This window comes from Ictidomys tridecemlineatus, chromosome 11, assembly GCF_052094955.1.
Source record: "Ictidomys tridecemlineatus isolate mIctTri1 chromosome 11, mIctTri1.hap1, whole genome shotgun sequence".
NCBI classification, from domain to species: Eukaryota; Metazoa; Chordata; class Mammalia; order Rodentia; family Sciuridae; genus Ictidomys; species Ictidomys tridecemlineatus.
The window spans coordinates 112,709,374-112,731,194 of NC_135487.1; the positions used below are offsets into that span (position 1 = coordinate 112,709,374).

At 40.0% G+C, this 21,821-nt stretch overlaps 1 protein-coding gene across 1 annotated transcript; it reads left to right on the top strand.

Annotated features, from left to right (window-relative positions):
* The first annotated feature begins 1,797 nt into the window (after window positions 1-1,797).
* On the top strand, window positions 1,798-15,297 carry LOC144368650 (uncharacterized). The gene is made up of 7 exons (XM_078027812.1): window positions 1,798-1,809; window positions 2,615-2,801; window positions 4,019-4,067; window positions 4,877-5,040; window positions 11,958-12,962; window positions 13,802-13,968; window positions 15,173-15,297. Exons 1-5 carry the CDS (start codon window positions 1,798-1,800, stop codon window positions 12,413-12,415), a joined length of 870 nt encoding a protein of 289 aa, XP_077883938.1. The 3' UTR covers window positions 12,416-12,962; window positions 13,802-13,968; window positions 15,173-15,297.
* Window positions 15,298-21,821: the final 6,524 nt, after the last annotated feature.

The following is a 21,821-nucleotide window of genomic DNA, read 5'->3' on the forward strand; positions in this document are numbered from 1 at the left end:
GAAGATTGCCATGAAGAGCAGAGTCAGCACTGGACATTATCTGCTTTGGACTTAGTAAGAGGGATCTGGAAATTTTCTTTCCAATGAGCGTCCCACAGTTGAGGGTTCACAAAGACTTAGCATGGCTCCCCTCCATGTTTCTATTCTCCTTTCCATGTTCCTATTGCCTGAGCCAATTGGAACTTTTTTTAATAAGTGAGGAATTCCTTCAGAGTCCTATATGCCAGCAGATGTCCCAGTGAGAGAAAAGAGGCCACAATAAAAATAGAGTATAACAAAATAATATTAAGAGAGTGCAGAACACAATTTCAAACACTCATGGTTTACTCTTTGTTCTGTATTTTTAGTGGATTTTGAAATAATGGCTGCATATTCAGAGAAGAACATTATGACTATGTTACATTGACAGTTTTGCATTGTTCCCTTGAGGAAAAGCCTTATGATCCACTTTATTATTAAGGAAATAATGAGGTGACCACTGGGTAGTCCTGTAGATAATTTTAACTTGTTGGGAAACCATTTTTACTTCGAGGATTCTCAAAATATACCTGTAGGAGTAATGTGAAATATGGTGTTTGGAGAAGGGAACAAAGAAAAGTTGGTAATGTTGCCATGAGGGTACACAAGTACTGAGACTGCCCAATGAGTGGTGGTCTACATCTGTAGTGACATTCTGAGGAAACCAGTGGGTCAGCCATCATGAGGCCATTGGAAGGCAGAGGCTCCCACATTCCATGACATCTCCCACCTTCTGATTCTGTTAGACTGTTACCTAGCGCACTCAGCCCTACCTCCTCATTTCTGTCTTGAGTTCATGCTATAGACTCAGGTGTGTGAATCCTTGTTTGAAAGGTGAAGGAGTTTGAAGTGTTGTGGACTGCTGAGTACTTAGTTCTCAACAATAAGTGAATCGTGACAGCTGCTGCCTTCCCTTAATCCCAATGAATTCTACTTGGGTTATTTTATTTTTTTAAAAATATTTGGGTCAGAAGCACTCAAACACTGAGCCACATATGCAGCCCTTTTTTGTATTTTATTAAGAGACACGGTCTCACTGAGTGGCTTAGCACCTTGTCATTGCTCAAGCTGACTTCTAACTCTAGATCCTTCTGTCTCACCTTCTGAGCCTCTGTGATTATAGGCGTTTGCCACTGCATCCAGCTCTTGGATTCATTTGTTTTTAACCCATAACATGTTTGGGTTTCCTCTTTGCAGGTCCTGGCTGTATATTTACTGTACAAACATGGCAGTATTCTTCAGCCCTTCCCCTGATGGAGGGGCTGAAATGAACCTTGACAGAGAGCCTCAGATGAAATTGAAAGAAATCATACGGGGACTACAAGCCGAATTACAAGAACACAAACTGAATTTCCGTGATCTGGAAGAAAAATTCATCTTATGTCAATCTACCGTGTATACCCTGGCCAACGAGTTCCAGAAATATCGTAAGTTGCAGATAGGTTTATGGTCACTAAAGTGAGGTATGATTGTCTGTTTCCCCTCTGAGAAAAAGATCTTCTCCAAAACCTTTTCTCCTCTTTTCTTTCATCAAAAGGAAATCCATCATTTCTAGAAGTAAAGATATTGTTATTTTGCCTTCAGATTACTAACAATGGAATAATGAAACACAAAGACTATAGCAACTTCTAGTTTACAGGGAAGTGTAGGGTGGGCATAGGTTAATTCCCAGTTACTGATGTCTACTGGAGACATGAAAATGCCTTTTCATCCTCAAGAATAGCTCAAATCTTTTATATCAGGATCCAGTTTGTACCATATCAGATCCACAGACATATAATGGCCGTGTTGGTAAAGGTCTGGGACTAATGATTCTCCATTGAGTTCAGGCTTCCCCTGTGTTTGTAGTGAGTGATGTAGAAACTACTCATTGACTGACTGGACATTTCTGAATTTGATTTCAGGGAGTGGTGCAGAGGAGGAGAGTGGAAAAGAACAGGAATTACTGGCTCCCAGGTAACAATGAGTGTTAAGAGCCTGGAAGAGGATGGGTTAAATATGAGGAGGGTCCCCAGATGAGCAAACCAAGAGGTACAAAGTGTCCACACTATTCACATGCAAAGGCAAACACAAGCTGCTGGTATGACTGCATTCCTCAACCATGGAGGAAGTCCATCTTTTAAGGAGGTGTTTTTCTTTTCTCTGTGGTTCTTGTCTGTATCCAACTAGAAATAATCAAACTAACTAAATGTTTGTTTTTAACCTGACAGAATCTACATCTCCTGTCTTCTATGGGTCCATTGAGTATGAGATATAAATCGATTTCTTTCTGGTTGATAAGACTTTTTGGCAGGGATGTCATAGCCTTGGGTGGGGGGAATACACACACACACACACACACACATATACAAATGTGTGCACAAACACACACATAAAGTTCATTTTCTGTGTATGCTGTGGCTCCTGGTTGTATCACACAGGGAGAGTGGAGTCTCTGTCCTCAACTCTTTTCTAGTCAGTAGATTGAGCCCCTCTTCCTATCTCCTGTCATAAAGACATGTGCACCCTGCCCACATCCTAGGAGGATCATTTTCTTTCTCTTTGAAAGGAGTACCCTCTTGCCCTTCTGTGACCACTCCCTTAGGCCTCTATTTAGACCAACTGGGACTCATATTTAATCCTCTCGTTTAATTGTACTCTTTTTCCCTCCAGTCTGAGACAAGCCCCACAGGAGGAGAAAGAAATCCTGCAGGATGTATTGAATGAGGGCTGTAACACTTGCCCCAGTCACTCTCAATCATCAGCTATCCACCAGCCCACCTGCTTCAGTGCTGATCTCTTGGGTGAGCATGAAGTTTCCCTTTGTCTATCTGCAGTTCATGACTACCCCATTAAAACACAAATGCACTTCTATTAATTATACTTCTGAGGGTCCAGTGACAAATTCAGGATGGTAAACCTAGAACTAACAAGATCAGGGAAGTTGTAGAGACTGTAACCTACTCACAGGTACCATTTATGTGTGTGCATATCAGGGCTCTGCATGACCTTATTCTTACAACCTAGGACAACTTATCTCTCCTAAGTGTTCTTGCTCATGTTTAATTCTTTGATTACAAGCACAAGCCTCTAATCCCAGCTGCTCAGGAGGTTGAGGAAGGGGGATCTTGAGTTTAAAGCCAACTCAGAGGGCATGGGATGTGGCTCAAGTGGTAGGACAGTCACCTAGCATGCATGAGGCACTGAGTTCAACTCTCGGCACCATAAAAAAATAAAAAATAAAGATATTGTGTGTCTACCTAAAACTAAAAAGAAAATTTTAAAAATTTAAAAAGCCAGCCTCAGGAAAAAGCATGGCAGTAAACAACTCAGACCCATCACTAAATAAAATACAAAATAGGCCTGGGGATGTAGTGCAGTGGGCATGTGCTGCTAAGTTCAATCACCGGTACCAAAAACATAAAAGAGAGAGAACATTGAAATGGTTAATTTTGCTTCCATTAAAATGCTAGAATCAGGTGGTAGTAATATTTATACCAGAACAGTTCTGAAAGAGGAATTTCCTTCTAGTACACTGCCAAAGTTAACTTTGCGATCTTTTAAAAAAAATCCCTAGTATTGAGAAAAATGAGGCTCAGGGCTTTTAATCCTCTTCATAGAGAATGAAACTGGTTCTATTTGAGAATTGTGAGGGGGCCCAGAGCCACTAAGTGTTGGAATGAGCTTTGTGGAAGGAAGGAAGCTGCAGTTAGTGAAATCCAGAAGAACCTGGATGAGTATCCAGGAATCAGGAGACCAAAATGCATTTTGACTTTGTCCAATTACATGAAGAGCATTCCATAATGATCCCCCCAGTCAGAGACGTTGTGCATGATGGATCAGCATAGCATCTCAGACCATTTCTTTAAACTCAACATGTGAGTTCTCCCAGGTTAAGTCCCTTAGTTGCTCCCTGAATTATATATACATAAATTATGTCTTCTTCTGAGGGAGGTGTCTGTATTGGAATGAGTTAAGGGGAGTTATTTAATGACCTCTGCATTTCTGAATATATTTACAGAACATCATGACAATGAGGACAATGATAAAGAAGAGTCACTTTATTTCAGGTAACAATGAATGACCAGGGGCAAGAAAAAAAATGGATAAAATAAAAGGGGTGCAGGAATCCTGAAAGTACAGAGCATGAGGTCAAATATAGTCAAAGTTTCTTAAAGGCACAGTAGGAGTGCTGATTGCAGTGAAGTTGTTGATTCAACCCAAGATGATGGAACCCATTAGCAAAATTCTTTGTCTTCTTTATAGTATTGTAAGAGTAAGTCTTCTCAAGAATAACTGAGCAGCCTTGGGCACTTCTAGATCTTAAATAAATCATATGTTCCCTTTGTAAATGTCAAACTCAGGATGAGACTCAAAAATCATTTCTGTACTGTTAGCCTGAGCTCATCAACAGGTATTCCATAGCAAGAAAAATAGGTAGAATAAAAATGATATCATGTCATAATATGGATGTGCAAAGAAGGCATAATGTCTCTGAGACTCTTCAATTCAGGAGACTATTGATCAGACACTTGTGTCTAAAATTCACCATGCTTTATGCACAAGGTTGGCCCCTGCTATGCTTCTCATTGTGTGATCCTTCTGTGACTGTGTCTTATAGGTGAGTTAAGCCTCCTTCCTCATTAGCTTGTTATCTTGTTATCACTACACTGAGCACTGGTGGCCCTTGGTCTCTCTCATACCGTGGCACCTAAACTATGTTCTTGAGTTGAAAATGGTTTTCTGGATCATTTTTGAGGGGAGGCAGCTGTTTTGGACTCCACCCTTCAGCTTTGAATCGGGACCAGCTGGGAGACTGTAACTTCTAAATCACCATGATTTCATCTTTTGTTCTTCCCTGCCTCAACTGTCTCAGCAGCCTCAACAGTGAATTTCAGGAAGGGGAAGAGAATGACCTCCAGCTGGATGAAAAATACTTTCAGTACTCTGGTCATCTTAATTCATGTGACACAGAAGAACTTGTCATAAGCTCTGTGTTCCCATCACATGAGCCTAAAGTCAGCTCTACTGTGGATGGAACCAGTGAGTACTCTTATCCTAATTCAGATGAATGCAACTTGTCTCCCTGGTAAATCACAAATTCTCTGCACTCAACTCCACTATCTAGGCTGAGACATATGCCTGAAGAGCCAGGAGACCATTTTGTTTCTCAGCAGATGTAGAGGTCAGGTGGATCTGAAGCTTTGTTATTTTTCTTGCCAGGTCAGTTTTTTTTAATCCTGGTCTGCAATGTGCCAGCCACAGTTGCAGGTAGACTGGAGTTAGGAGGAGGGGATTAGAAGCATCTCACAGACATCACTACAACTTGTTCCAGGAGGGATTGGTCAGACCTCAGTCTTTAAAGGGGTTAAATCATTCCTTCTGCAGTGTCCTTGGAAATTGCATTTATTTTCTCATGATTTCCTCTCTTCTTTTCATGAGATAGAATATTCAAAAATCATTGTGGAGGTCTTTTATGGTTCTTGAGTGTTAACACACTTTCTCAACTTCCTCTGAGAAGGCTATCCTTCAATTAATCATTCCTGTTTCTGTTCCACCATACATTGCTGTAGTTTTCAACCCAAAGGAGCACAAATGATTCTTTCCTCCATAGATTACATGTTGAATCATCTGTTCCATTTGAGAGTTATGTTCTCATGTAAATTGTCAATGGCCAGTGTACATGATGGGGAACTGACCCAGTTATTCAGACAGCAGAGAGCATTTCTCTCCACAATTCCCAGGAATGTCACTCTTGTTGAACAAGAGCCATGAGTGGTAGAAGCTTTATAGAGTATGTAGAGAAAAAAAAATATATTCTTCTTGCCTCTCACTCAAGGTAGAGTTCAACTTTTCCTTCGATAAACTTTTGAAATTCTTGGGAGTCTTTACTCATCAAATCAGTTTTTAGGAAGAGCAGAAGTCTGATGTCTCACTGTATTAGAATGTTTTATAGTAAAATTAACTGACTAAATTTATTTTCCAACCCTTGCTTTAGTCCGTGCCTTTTCAGGTGTGACCATCTTTTTCTTTTTCCCATTTCCACTGAGGTGCAGTGATGCAAAAGTTTAATCTCAGTGTCACAACATTTCAGAAACAGAAATAAAATACATGTGTGAACTGTAACCACTACCAAGGGATCTCTGTATACAGACTACTCCATTAAATCCTCAAGAGACACTATTCACAGTTGGTGGTGTCTCTACAGTAGTGCTGAGGACACTGAGATTCAGCATGGTCACTGCCCCCAAATCTCCACTAGTGTGTGGTGGGAACACAGGGCCCATGTCTGCCTGGCTCCTCAGCCAACATATTTTTACTGCTGTGCAGCCTGATCTTTCAAAGAGGAGGCTGGGTTGGGTGTTCACCCATTTCTAATTCTGTATGTTACAAATGTTTTTGAGACAATTTCAAAGAGAAACAGACATTGCTTCTCTGGAACAAAGAATTCATAAAGCCTCTCACATGGGTTTTTGAGCTATTAATCAGTATACTTTGTCCCTGGGAAGAGCCAGTGCCTCATCCATTCCCTCCAATTAGAGATGGACACATTCACCTTTATACATGAATCTGAAATGAAGAAAAAGAACATTCTAATTGTACTAATATTCATCCTGTGTGGGTTCACTGACCCTAATGTGTATATTGTGAACAGGACACAGCTGTAACTACAGTAGTGGTGCTGACCTCTCTGCTCGGACCTATCCTCTGTGTACATAGAAAGCCCTGCAGAAACAACATGAATATAACTAAGCTACAACTTGATATTTTGTTGACTTTTGCATCTTGCCCACTAATGACATGTAACAATACTTTTAGAGTTTGATAAATGGCTCCAATAGTTGCAGAGGATCTTCTACTGTGAGCATTGAAAAATGTCAGCAAGGTTCCTCCCTGATAAAAGCAGGCAACCGAAAACAGGAGAAAATTCTAACACAATTTAAAATATTTATTGCAGATGACCTAGAGGATAGTAGTAGCTCTGTAGTCATTCATGGAAGTGGTAGAGAGAGTGAGTCTACATTGAATTACAGCCACTTTGAGACCAAACTACCCCAAAGCCCTTCAGTCTGAGTTCAAGGTAGTTTAAATGTAATATCCTTGAGGGAAAGTGAGACTTTCCCATGGGACTTCACAGATTTGGCCACTTTTCATAATAGATACTATATGTAGGAGGGGCTGGAGGTTTAGACACAGTGGAAATAAATATTGTACCCAATGATTGAGGGATTCAGCCTCAAGGAACTGAAAGAAGTAGATTGAAGGGGAGGAAATTTGATTTGATATAATGATACTAAATAGGTTTTCATGAAAAGGAATGGGCCAGGATTTCAGGGGTTGGACATATAAAGGGAGTTCTCCTTCCCACCAAAATTATGTAACGACAGAGTGGCTGGTAGAAAGCATGCTGTACAAGACCTTTGTGAAGAAACTGTCCACGTTGCCAAGAGTCCATGAAGAGATTCTTGTGTCAGTGGCCATTTTCAATCCTTCAGGGTCTAATCTCCTTTTTTTCTCTGCTTCACCATTGCTTTCACAAACAGGTATATTGGTTTAAGATACTTTCTCCTTCAGGTCAAGAGGATCTCTCATGCATGTTACTGAGTATCTTCAATGACAGATGATTAATAATGGATGAACTGAGACTTGGGGACACACAGTACATGACAGGCAGGGAGCAGCACCTGTAGACAAAGACATGAATGCTGGAAGACAGAGAAGCAGAGTGAGAGTCAGGGAGGAGACAGCCTGACAAGGAAGGATGGTGTATTGGAGTGTTGGGATGTGATGTTGGATAACCTTGTAAGGCAAGGAATGAGGACTTCAAATGCAGGATAGGGAGTTGGAATTATTCAGGGGGATGTAGGAATGCAGTTTTCCCAAGCAGAGTAGGAACATGGTAAGAGCAGGACATTGAGTTAGAGGTTAGTGAGGCTGGGCTCAGTGGTCCCAGCAGGAGGTTCTCTCATGGCCTGGAGTATGAGGCCAGCATGGGTAACACTGTGCAGCTGCATCTTAACAAACGTTAACCTGATGAGACAGTTGATCTTTTGGGAAGTTCACAAGAAGAGAAGGTAGTGAGGAGGAGAGTGGAAGAATCTAGACACCAGTGATGAGAGTTTGATGAGGTGTGCTCTCAGGGTGATGGAGCCAAACAGTCAGATTGAAGAAATTTTGAGAAAACTGAAGCAGATCATGGTGAGAATGAGGGATTTTCAAGGAGAGTGTGTGGAGAACACAGTAGTGGGCAGCAGGCCCTATTGTACCCAGTTCTTCCTGAGTCTGACCTGGATAGACATGAGGCTGCTGGAAAGCTCCAGTCAGCTCAATTTCTGAGGACATCTATTCATTTCCCTAGGGACATAGAACTCAATTATATCAGGAGGAATGTCCAATTTGCCTCTGTTGTATGTGGAAAATATAAGGATTATGGACCCGATATCTCTTCACAGTTTCATACGGTTGATTTACAATAAGGAGCCAGCTCCTCTGCTGCATTGCTTATAACGGCTAACAGCCTCCAGGTGGCAACAGACTGTATATGTGTATGGATTGTAGGTGGTATATAGGCCAGAAGGAGTCATAGGCTTCCAAAATGCAGAGAGGATCCCATAACTAGGAATGTTATACAACCACTGGACACCCCTCTCCATGGTATCCTAGATTCTTTCCATGATCTTTCCTCCCTGGGAAGAGAGATCAATAAACCTTTTAATTTCAATCACGTCATTGAGTCTCAATAGAATGTCCTCTCTACAAAGAGTGATGGAGTTTAATAATACTGGGAAAATAGCCTTAAACTCATTTTTTTTTCTTCAAAGCCATCTTAAGTGGATGATTTTTCTTCAGGGACACTCTTTTCTGGACACCTGCCTTTGTTGTTGTTGTTCTTGTTTAGTAACATATGACAGTAGAATGTATTTTCCAAATTACACATTAGTAGAGTATAACTTATCCTGTCGATGATCTCGCTCTTTTTGTTTATGATGTGAATTTACCCTGGTTATGTATTCAAATACAAGGCTAGTTAAGGCTAGTTAAGTCCAGTTAATTCTATTGTCTTTCCTGTTTCTCCCTCTCCTCCCATCCTTTTATTTTCCTTTGTCCAATACAGTAGATTTCTATTATTCCCTTCCTCAACCTCCCTTGTTTCCAGTTAGCATCTAGAAGTCAGAACACATAGCCTTTGGTGTTTGGGATTGGCTTATTTCACTTAGCATGATATCTCCAGTTCCATCCATTTCCTGCAAATGCCATTGTTTTATTTTTCTTTATGGCTGAGTAATATTCCATTCTCTATATACATTACATTTTCTTTATCCATTCATCTGTTGATGATGTCAAATGGTGGTTTCATTCCAAGTTTTCTAAGGAATCTTCATACTGCTTTCCATAGTGGCTGCTCTAATTTTCAGTCCTACTCAAATTTTTGAGGGTCCCTTTCTCACCCCATTCCCCACCAACATTTATTGTTACTTGAATTCTTTATAATTGCCATTCTAATTCAAGTGAGATGGAATCTCTGCATAGTTTTAATTTGCATTTCTCTAATTGCTAGAGATAATAAAGAGTTGTTCATGTATCTTTTGGCCATTAGTATTTTTTTGGCTGTGAGGTGCATGTTCAGTGCTTTGCCCATTTATTTATTGGGTTATTTAATGTTTTTTTTTCTTTTGGGTTTTTCGTTTTTTGAGTTCTTAATACATCCTGAGGATTGAATGCTCTTGTCTGAGGTGCATGTGGTAAAAATCTTTTCCCATTCTGTAGGCTCTCTCATCACGTTATTAATTGTTTCCTTTACTCTGAAGAAGCTTTGCAGTTTGCCGTCCCATTTATTGATTCTGGCCTTCTTAGCATCCAGGGACAGAAACCAAAGGTGACATATCCATTACACTCATGATCTCTGTCACTGTACCTGAGTCACAAGCTGGTTTCCCCAACAGACAGGGACATAAGAAATGGGTATTCTTTGGGGGTGGTACTAAAGAAAGAAAGAACTGGGATAGTTACCCTCTTCTCCTTTTGGTGTCACTGAGAAGGCCTGCCTCCAACAGCCTTTGAGTGGTCATGTGAGCCCCAGTGTGTCAGAGATGCAAGCCTCTGATGCACACCTGGATGTAAATGCCCAAATGAGTAGTTGTCAGGGGACAATGTTGGATCACCAGTTAATCTGTGGTGATGGTGGAGCCAGGCTGAGCCTTTCCTCTGCTATCGATAGCTGTGTAGCCAACACTGACCCTGGAAAACAGTGGATGCTCTTCCCAGGTAGGAAAGGAAAGGGAATTTGTAAGCTCTGATCCACATGTTGGTTGTCAGAATATTGTGGGTGGCAGAGATGGTGGGCCTCTCCATGTTCTCTCGGTCAGACTGAAATCTGTGATTCTCTGACATAGTGATGTGAGCTGGAGCCTGGGGCCTATGGTTAAATACATTCTCAGGTCCTGGGCTGGCCTTTACCAAGGGCATATCTTAGGTGCTTTCATCTCTTTCATGGTTTATTAAAATAATTTCCATAGTACCAGTTCAATAAAAATAAAAATTTTTTTAATGAAAGCTTTGACTCTGTAATCTCAAATCCTCAGATAACTTCTGGTTATTTGATAAATATAATTTCACAAAAGATATTTTCTTTTGATATAGAGCAATTTTTCAATAATAGTATAAATCATGGGCCCACAATTCTGTGTCCTGACATATCCAGCTCACTTTTCACCTTTCCTCATCTCTTTAAATTAATGTGACACCTTCACACAGAAAGTTCATAAATGTCTTCTTGCTGATTCCACACTGAGTCCATCCTCTCCATTCGTCTGTCTCCATAGCCATGTTGCCAGTGTCCTCACAAGGACTCAATTCTGCTCAGATGTGAAGACTGAGTTTTAGTCCCTCCTTGTCCCCTTAATCTGGGTTGTGTTCATCTTGATTCTCTGTCTCCCTCAATATCAGCTTCTGGAGACACTGGTTCTCATGTCAGGTGCCACACTCATCTGACAGATGTGGGCACCCTTGCCCTTATTACAAACCTCTGAGGGTCATGTAAGAGGAGAAACACCTGTGCCTCATGTGGAGCACTCCCTGGCATGGGCTCAGTGTGTGTCACTGGTGTGTAGTTCTTGAAGCACGTGTGAAAACTTGCGGAGGTTCACCATCTTTTCTTCCTGCTGGACTCTACTGGGTGCTCCCACAATCCCAGTCAAGACTAAGCCTACAGGCTCAGTTGAGTGATTCTGTTCTGGTGTCTCACAGGGAATTTTTGAGCATCTGCTTTTCAAACATCTCTTTTTTTCCCTCAGGTTTCTAAATTATTTCTGACTTCTAGTGGCCAGAATATTGATATTATACCATCCCACATGTGAATGTTCATAATTTTCTGTTCATCAGATATATCCATTATATGTTAGGCATATACAGTAGTTCTATTAGTAATAATGCCTGTATATAAAATAAGTCAGTCAGAGTAAGATTTAAAATATTCCAGGGATAATTCTTCCCCAGTTCTCTACTTTCATATAGTTTTCCTTCTACTATGATTTTGCTTAACTTTGATGATCTCTTCCTGACTAAAAGCTCTGCCTAGATCTCTAGTGGTATTATTGCCTTTTATATTGGGGAGCTATAGGTGTCTATAACTTCCATATTTCTTGAATATTTTCAAGAATTGGAAGCACACTTGCCTCCTGTCAAGTTTATCATACTGGATATGCCAGAATCATCAACAAAATGAAAGTATCAGTCTCAATGTCTTTATTTTTATGTGGTAGTGGGGATAGAACCCAGGGCATCATGCATTTGAGGCAAGTGCTCTAACTCCAAGCTACAACCCCAGCCCTGAAAGTATCAGTCTCTATAAGCTACACATCAATCCTTAGACTTTCTTTTGCAAGGCTGCTTTCTTGATTAGGTGACTCTTTGGGGTCAATAGTTGTGTCACAGGATAATAGTTCCTGTTTTATTTTCAGAACTGAATTTGGATACTTGCATTGAGCTGCAGACCCTTACCAAGCTTGAGGGTGATGCCCTTGGAGGCTTGGCTGTCAAAACACCTGGATGTGAGCTGCATGTACTCACTGATACCATGAGTGTCATGAAACAGAAGATCATGAAAAGAAAACAACTCTTCTGCAAGTGGAGAATGGCATGCAGATTCCCAGGACTTCAAGCTTCGGGTAGAGTGGTGACAGCTTCTGTGGCTCTGGGATGCACTTACCTCTTTAGCTCTCTCTATGAGGATGTAGCTCCTTCTGCTGTGATTTCTCTTCACCATTGGTTCTTTCCAACAGCAGATGGAGACTGTCTGGTCTTATGTCTCTATTTTATGGTCTCCCATCCTGAGAGGCTGTTCCATCTCCACCTCCTGTTTGCATTCAGAAATCTGCTCTGTTCCTACATCTGCTGTCCTGATATTCCCTGTAACTGACACAGGAAAGCCCAGCTTAATTGGGGGTCCTAATCCCATGAAGAGCATCTTTTAGACACATGCCACCTTCCCTGGAATCACACACTGTCTAGGCTTTTGATCTACCCTGCTTCCTTGACTCTGCTGCCTCTTTATTCTGGGAACATGGCCTTCATAAGTCACTAGCACATGGCTCTTTCTTGGACCCTCCTTGGCAAACAGGACTAAGTCAACACACAAAGAAAAATTGTGAAAACTGATGGGAAAGATTATGACAACTGAACTTTATTTGGGCTATACGTGGCAGAAGTCATTTTGTCTTCACCCCTTAGCCCACTCCATTTTCCATGACTCTTTTTTCTGCTCATTCCTGATCTAAATTGTAATAACTTTCAAGATTTCCTGAAGATTCTTTTTCCTGTCTAGCCAAGGTGGCTGAAGACCCCACATGGGCTCTGTGTTGAAATGGGTGAAATAGCACTATGTAATGACTCCTGGATGTTTTTGAATTGTTTGTAGAAAACCATGAAAATGATGATGAAAAAGACGAAAATTCACTGAATTCCAGGTAACAACAAATAATCTGGAGATTGTAAGAAAGGGCAAAATAAGGGGTTAAGGATAACCTGAAAGAATAGACCATGAGGTCAAAAGTAGACACATTCGATGACCAAATGTAAAAAAGACTACTGTTTGCAGGGGTGATGTTGACTAAGCCCAGTGTGATGGAGCCCTTTAGCAAGGTTATCTTTTATCTTCCTGGTGCTGGTACAGTGAGCGTGACTGAGAAGAACTGCACTGTCAGTCTTGGTCATTTCTTCCTTTTAACAAAATCACTTGTTTATTTTAAGTTGAATAATCAAAATTAGAGGCATACTATCTTTCTATACTATGGCCTGATAATCACAGACAGGTATGTCATAGCAAGAAAAACAGAAATACACTCCCTTTCTACCCCTTCCCCTCCCCCCAAAAAAAGTATTATGTCAAAAAAATGGATAGAAAAAGTTCTAGAAGGCACACATTTTTGGGGCACTCTCTCATGTACCAGACTGTATTTGCTGGACATCTATATGCAAGTGTCAGTATCAGTCATGCCCTAGGTTCAACTACAGCTTTGCTTCTCATTGTATGATCCTTCTGTAGTTGTACTTTATAGATGAAGTTGAGCCTCCTTTCTCATCAGCTTGTTATCTGGCCAGTACACTGGACACTGGTGGCTCTCACTCTCTCTCTCATACCATGGCACCTAAACTATATCCATGAATTGAAAATGGTTTTCTAGATCATTTTTGAAGGGAGGCACCTGTTAGGGGACTCCACTCTTCAACTTTGAATCATAACCAACTGGGAGGCTGTAGCTTCTAAACCACCTTGATTTTTTTCTGTTATCCTTCCTTGTCTCAGCATTCCCAATGGTGAACTGCAGGAGGAGAAAGAGGATGACCTCCTGCTGGAGAAAACTTATTTTCTATCCTCGGATCATCCTAATTCATCTAACACACAAGAACTTGTCAGAAGTTCTGTCTTCCCATCAGCTGAGCCTATAGTCAGTTCTGCTATGGATGAAGCCAGTGAGTATTCCTATCATAATTCAAATGAATCTAACTTTTCTCCCTAGGAAAGCAAAAATTCTCTGCACTCAACTCTACTGTGTAGGCTGAGATATATGCATGCAGAGGCAGGAGACCCATCTTGTTTCAGAGTAGGTACAGAGGTCAGGTGGATCTGACTGATTCTGTCTTTAAAGTATGTCTGCTGTGCTTGGCATGGGGGCCCAGGCCTATAATCCCAGTGGCTTAGGAGGCTGAGACAGGAGGATGATGAATTCAAAGCCAGCCTCAGCAACACCGGGGTGCTGAGAAACTCAGTGAAACCCAATTTGTAAATTAAACACAAAATAGAGCTGGGATGTAGCTCAGTGATCAAGTCCCCTGAGTTAAATCCCTGTTGTCCCCCCCCCCAGAAAGAAAAATATGATGTCCACCATTTCTATTCATGATCTTTTCTGCCTGTGGATCAAGATCAATAAATTCCTTTTTTTGTCCCATGCCCTGGTGTCTCTGTAGAATGTTCTCTCCAGAAATAGTGACTAAGATTAATTTTATTTGGATACAAAATATGAAGTCATAGTTACTTCAAAGCCCTCTTTGTCAATTGGATTACTTTATTTTAGGAACTTCTGTATGGGCACCACCCACCCAAGAATACCTAGGCACATGTACAAAAAATGACATGTCCATTGGACACATGATTTCTGTCACTGTGCCTGGTTCGCTAGGTTGGGTCAATTGGCAGGGACATAAGAAATGGGTTTTTAGGAGTGGTTAGCAAAGGGAGAATTGGGATTGTTACTGAACCCTCTTCTTCTTTCAACTTCCTCAGAGAAGGCCCAAGGGCCTTTGAGTGGACATGTGAGCCCATACATATCATAGATGCAAGTTTCCCATGCACAGGTGGAGTCAAGAGCCCAAAGGAGCAGTTATCCATCAGATAAATATAGAGATCCCTCTTGTGTATTACACATTGTTTATATATGTGCTTTATCATATATAATGGGTATACATGCAGTGTATCATTATTATGCATATTTTCAAATTCCTTAGGATGAGTTTTCCTTTCTTTAATAATGTGTTTCTCCTTTGATTTTGCTTGATTTTTATTATCTCTTCCTTCCCCAAAGCACAACCTACCTCCACTCTGATATTCTAGTGTTTGCAAATATATCTGGGTGCTATTGGATTTTACAAATCCTGTCTTATTTGCACATACTTACAGAGCATGTCCTCAATGATGCCACAGGTGTCAGCAAAGAGAAGATAATTACAAGAAAAATTCTGATGAGCAAGAGGAAACTAGCATGCAGATTCCCTGGCCTTCAGGCTTCAGGTATGTTGGCTCTGGAATGCACTTGACTCCTTTTAACTCTGTAAGATTGTAGCTCCTCCTTCTGCAGTGATTTCTCTTCACCTGTGCTTGTCTCCAACAGGAGATGGAGCCTCTGTTTGGTCTTATCTGTACTTCCCATGGCCTAGTAGCCCTGACCTGCCCTTCCATCTACATTTCCTATTTACATTCTGAAATCTGCTCTGTTCTCATGCCTGCTCTCCTAATATTCTTGATAACTGCTGCAGGGAAGCCCAGTCCCAACCCTATGAAGAGCATCTTTCAGACACATGCTACCTTCTCTTAAATTGTATACTTTCTACACTTTTTTGCCTTCTGTACCTGAATTCCTTGACTTCATTACCTCTTTGTGCTGCGAATGAGTCTTTACTAAGTTAGTAGCTCATGGATCTCTCTCTGGGGGTTTTCATAGGGAACAAGTCTAACTCAAACCTGGGTTGTTATCTTTTTTTAATATTTGTTTTTTAGTTGTAGTTGGACATAATGCCTCTATTTCACCTATTTATTTTTATGTGGTGCTGAGGATCAAACCCAGGGTCTTGTACATGCGAGGCAAGTGCTCTACAACTGAACCACAAACCCAGCCCCCTGGATTGTTAACTTAGACATGCAAATTAAAGTGTCATTTTTATTATGTTTTTATTACTTCTTTTTAGTTTTTCATGAGAGTAGAGCCCATTTTGAGATCATATAGAAGCATGGAATATATCTTAATCTAATTAGGACCCCAGGCTTTTGATGTACATAAAGGTGACATTCTTTGCATTGTGTTCCTATATGTACATAGCAAAATTATGTCAGGTTCATTCCTTTTCTTACCATTCATTTCCTTTCCTTACCGTACTCTTTTTCCTTCATTTCCCTTTGTCTAATACCTGGAATTTGTATTCTTCCACTTTTCCCTCCTTAGTGTAGATTAGCTTCCAAATGTCAGAGAAAACATTTGATACATTTGATATTTGTATTTGGGGAGACTGACTTAATTCACTTAGCATGGTAGTCTCCAGATTTATCCATATAATGGCAAATATTATAGAGTTATTCATCTTTATGGCTGAGTAATACATGTATGTGTGTGTGTGTGTGTGTGTGTTGACTCCATAGCTTAGCTATTGTGAATTGTGCTGCTAAAAACATTGATGTGACTATATCACTATAGTGTGCTGAGGATAGCCTCTTCAACAAATGGAGCTGGAAAAACTGGAAATCCATATGTAGTCAAATGAAATTTAGCCCCTCTCTCTTAAAACTGAACTGAAAGCATATCAAAGACCTGAGAAGTAGACCAGAAACCCTGCATCTACCAGAAGAACATGTAGGCCTAACACTCTAACATTGAGGCTCAGGAACTGAATTCCTTAAGTACACTCCTAAAGTTCAAGAAATAAAATGGAACATCCACAAATGGGATGGCATCAACCTGAAAAGTGTTAAAATTGATGAGCAATCATCCTGGATAAAAAGCTGTATTGCAAGACCAGAAGATGGTGAGATAGTGGAAAGCTGCATTACCTTGTATCATGAGCAGAGCAGCAGGAATATAGACACCTACTGAGGTTGATAAAAAAGGAATTTTACAAAATATAATAGTGTACATTCAGTTGGACTAGGGAATCAGAAATTTGAGTACAACAACAAAATATAAGAATATATAGATGCCAACTCACCTGCCACATGGGTACTGAAAGCAGCAAAGAGCCCCCACAAAGGGAGGGGAGAACACAGAGAAACACAGATTGAGTACAGAAAAACCTGAAATCAGAGAAGCTGCCTGAACTTGGTTGATTTAGAGGTTGCAGTATTTATAATCTTAGCAATTAGAGAAATGTAAATCAAAACTACACTGAGAATTCACTCACCCCACTCAGAATGGTAAATATTAAAAATAAAAGCAACAGTAAATGATGGCAAGGATGTGGGGAAAGAGATTCACTTAATACATTGCTGGTGGAATTGGAAATTGGTGCAACCATTCGGGAAAGCAGTGTGGAGCTTTTTTACAAAACTTGGAATGGAACCACTATTTGACCCCATTATCCCACTCACTTTATACCCAAACAACTTAAAATCAGCATACCGCAGTGACATAGCCACTTCAATATTTAATAGCAGCTCAATTCACAATAGTTAAGCTATAGAAGCAACTTAGGTGCCCTACATCAGATGAATAGATAAAGAATTTGGTATACATACAAAATGGAATACTACTCAGCCATAACAAAGAATGAAATTATATCATTCACCAGTAAATGGATGGAAGTGGAGACTATCATGCTTTGTGAAATAAGGCAGTCCCAAACCCAAAGGCAGAATGTGGATGCTAACTTACAACTAGAGAGTGAAAGATTAGAGGTTCATTGGACTAGACAAAGGGGAATGAAGAGAAGGGGGGAACATGTAATAGGAAAGACAGGAGAATGAATAAGACACATCTTTCCTATCTTCATGTATGAATAGACAAACAATGAAGTTCTTCGTCATGTACAACCACAATAATGGGGGATCGTATTTTCAACAAGTTATACTTATTCTATGTATGTATAATATGCCAAAATATGCTATTATGTAAAAATAATAATATTTTTAAAAAGAATTTTCAATAAAAATACTGTATTCCTAGATTTGGTATTGTAGCTCAGTGGCGGAGCACTTGCCTAGCATGTGTGAGGCACTGATTGGATCTTCAGCACCAGGTAAAAATAAATAAAGTAAAAGTATTAAACAAAAATAGCTCTGCCAGAAGAAAAATACTGTATTCCTAAATATATATTGTAATTTCCACCACTTCAAGTTGGGATGTTAATATATTAGCCTACATAGTTGTCTCCTACTGTCTAATTCTTGAAGTAGTTTTCTATTTCAGTTTGTTTTTTATTATTGGTACCACTGTTAAATACAAAACTCCAGACAATAAGTAATGCTGCAGAGCTCTAGTAACAAAACAGCATGATATTGTCACAAAAATAGACCCAAAGACCAATAGGACAGAATAGAAGACAGAGACAAATCCAATACTTAGAGCCCTCTGATACTTAACAAAGGTGCAAAAATATACATTGGAGGAAAGACGATTTTTAATAAATGGTTCTGGGAGAACTAGATAACTATCTAGAAAAATGACACTAAAACCCTATTTCTCACCCTGCACAAAACTCAAATGAAAATGGATCAAACACTTTGGAATTAGACCAGAAACCTTGCAACAGTTAGAAAAGAATGTAGGGCCAACATTCTACATATAATTGCTGGCACCAGCTTCCTCAAAAGTACATGAACTGAAACTATGAATAAATAAGTGGGACACCATCAAATTACAAAACTTCTTCCCAGCAAAAGAAAGAAATAAGAGTGTGAAGAGAGAGCCTACAGAATGGTAAAATATCTTGGCCAGCTACTCATCTGATAAGGGATTAATACTCTAAATATATAAATAACTCAAAGCACTTCATACAAAAATATCCCAAATAACCCAATCAATAAATGGGCAATAGAAAAAAATGAAATCAAAACTTCTTAAGAAAAAAATTACAAATAGCCAAATGAGAAAAGGTTCAATATCACTAGCAATTAGGGAAAGCAAATGAAAGAAATACTAAAATTTTATCTGACTCCAGAATTGCAATGTTCAAGAATATACATAAAAAAATGCAGGCAAGGTTGTGGGGAAAATATACACTTGTATATTTTTAATGGGACTGCAGACTAGTACAAGTCCAGAAACCACTGTAGAGATTCATCAAAAAACTAGAGATGTAAGCATCCTGTGAGGATCTGCCCACTCCTTGGTATTTTGCCAAAACTTCTAAAATCAGCATACTTCAGTGACAGCCACCTCAATGTTTATAGAAGCACATTTCACTAAATGGTGGAATCACCTTAATAGATAAATAAATTTTATGATTCTGACACATATATATGATATGTATGTAAACACACACGCGCGCGCGCGTACACACACACACACACACACACACACACACACTAGAGTTCTTCAAAGGCATAAAAGAAAATGTAATAATGGCATTTACAGGTAAATGGATAGCAATGAAAATATCATGCTATGTGAAATAAGCCAAACACAAAAACTCAAAACTTGAATATTTACTCTCATGCAGAAACTAGAGTAGAACAAAGGAAATGGGGAGGGCAGGATAGGATATCATACAGATAAAGGAAAGAGCAGTAATGGAGAAGATTGAGAGGCAGAGTGCAGAGATGGGTAAGGGGAGGCAATGCAGACGATTGTTTTTTGTTGTTGTTATAGATGAACACAATATATTTATATATATTTTTAACCTGGTGCTTAGGGTTGATCAAAGGGACTCAGTCATTTGAGGCAAGTTTTCTCGACTAAGCCACAACCCCAGCCCCAGAATGAATTCTTAAAAAGTTGTTAGGTGGACATATAAATATACCACAGGGGACGCCACCTTTATGCATAGGTAGAAAGAAGCAATCAAATATAAATTAATAGATGAGCAAAAAAGAAGTCTAGTAGAGTAGATGAAAGAGATTTGGGAAATGTTAGGGGGAATGGGAGAAAAAAGAGAGAGGGAAGGGGGCAATCATGAACTGAAGTCAAATTGCATGTGTGTATTTTTTTGTCCGAATGAACCCACTACTATGTATAACTACACAGTTCTAATCTTAAAAAAGAAATATAGGTAAGAAAATCATTATGAAACCTAAAAAGGCAAAAACAAATTTCTATGGAAGTTTGGCTATAGGTGGGAGACACATACTGGCCTGGAGCCTGTGTTTCCCAATGTCATTTATAGTAGGACAGGTTTTACTATATTTTTATATTTTACATGATCCAACTGACAAAGGGGAAACTGAGACATTAATAGACAAGCTGGGTTTACAGGGCTTAGAGACCTAATCAGGTGCTTAGCTTTTTAGTTGGCCTTCCTTCCACCTCACTAGGCTCCGTCTCAGCATCACAGACCTTCCACACTCTCTAGAAGGGCTTCCTTTTCTTCACCTAGGGGGACCTCAGTTTGTGGCACAATGCTCGTGTCCCTAAGGAAACCAGGGCTGTGGAAAAGTGCTGGGTGGAAGGCACACTTATTTCACGTGGTTGACATTCAGTCCTGCCCCAGTCTCTTGCCTGCCTGTTCAGATAAGCATGTTCACCAGATTTCTCTGGCTCTCTTCCATATCCAGCCTCTATCTTGCCTCCCTAGTTTTAATTTGAGTGTTAACAGAGGCCCCACTCCCCAGCCTCTTGACACAACATTCCACTCTGTGTCTTCTGTTTTGCCTTTTGGGGGTACCAATTAATTTACCCTCTCCCATCACCTGCATGGCCATATCCTCAATCACTTCTGCTCTGGTTTCTCTAAGTCTGAGCCTTGACATTCTCATGCCAGATATTCTTGGGTCATATTAATCCTTATTTTCTCTGGTTGCACTGAATACTCGTTTTTCAGTTAATGTCCTCAAATGTCAGATGAAAGTGGACTATTTCATGGACTTTTTATTGTGGCCTGTAAGTAAGATATATCTGTAAACAGCTAAGCACAGTACCCAGCTGGCAGGAAGTGCTCAGCATACATTAGGTTGCTGCCTTGCCCTTTTGGAGCTGCCATGGTGGGTGTGGTGTTGAGTTTCCTCTTCACTTCCTCCTGACAGGGCTTCCCTGTCAGTGTGTTCCCATGTACCAGCTGAGATGCAGGAGCATGGCTCAGTCCCTGCTCTTCCTCTTGTTCCCAGCTTCCAGAGGCCTGAACTGGAACCTGGCTATGACTCACTCTCCTCTTACCAGGAACTCCTTTTTTTGATAGTTTACATTTTGATCTACTTTTGTAATACAGATAATTTGAACCCAAGTTCTTCTGTGTGTGCTAGACCTGCCACACTATATAGAGTGGTTTCTTTTTCTTCATTCTACCACTGAACTCTGCACCCCAGCCCTTGATAAATATTTTAACATATACATATTTCATATATATGCATATGTATGTGTATTTTATATATGTATGTGATTTTGTGCATATTTAAGTTTCACTACAAGGCATTGTACTAGAAAGCACATAGAAAATTATACTCAAAGTTGGTTTATGAATTGTACCTAACAAGTTTTTACTGGAAGTTACATTCATGTGGAATATCCATCCATCAAACATTTTTTTTCTAAATAATAGAAACATATCAATCTGTTGACTTTTGCTTTTCTATGTGACATATATAGGCTAATGATATGAGAGGGAAGTCCTGGCACCTTAGATCTTGTGTGGTGAAGGCTAGACTGTGCATGATTTGGGTTGCAGGCTGTTTGTGATGTCCTTGACACTGGTTGTTTTTACTCCCTAGATTCAGGTATTTCCACTGTATTTGGGTGTTGGCATAGATTTTCTAACTCTGGTCCTCCACAGCTCTTCTTTCTCTTCTCCTGGCTCAGATACTGTCATTGTCACCAGGACAAATGATATAAATATGACAACTAAAGGGCTTGGACACAATGAAGGAAAATTATTAATGCAAATATCTCCTGGTCCTCTATAAGTGTGTCACGTGA

Bases quoted from the DNA above. Each gene is read 5' to 3' on its own strand.
- LOC144368650 (XM_078027812.1), top strand. The intron at 4,068-4,876 runs GTAACAATGAAT...CTGTCTCAGCAG, and splicing joins GAAGAGTCACTTTATTTCAG to CCTCAACAGTGAATTTCAGG. The intron at 5,041-11,957 runs GTGAGTACTCTT...TTTTATTTTCAG, and splicing joins CTCTACTGTGGATGGAACCA to AACTGAATTTGGATACTTGC.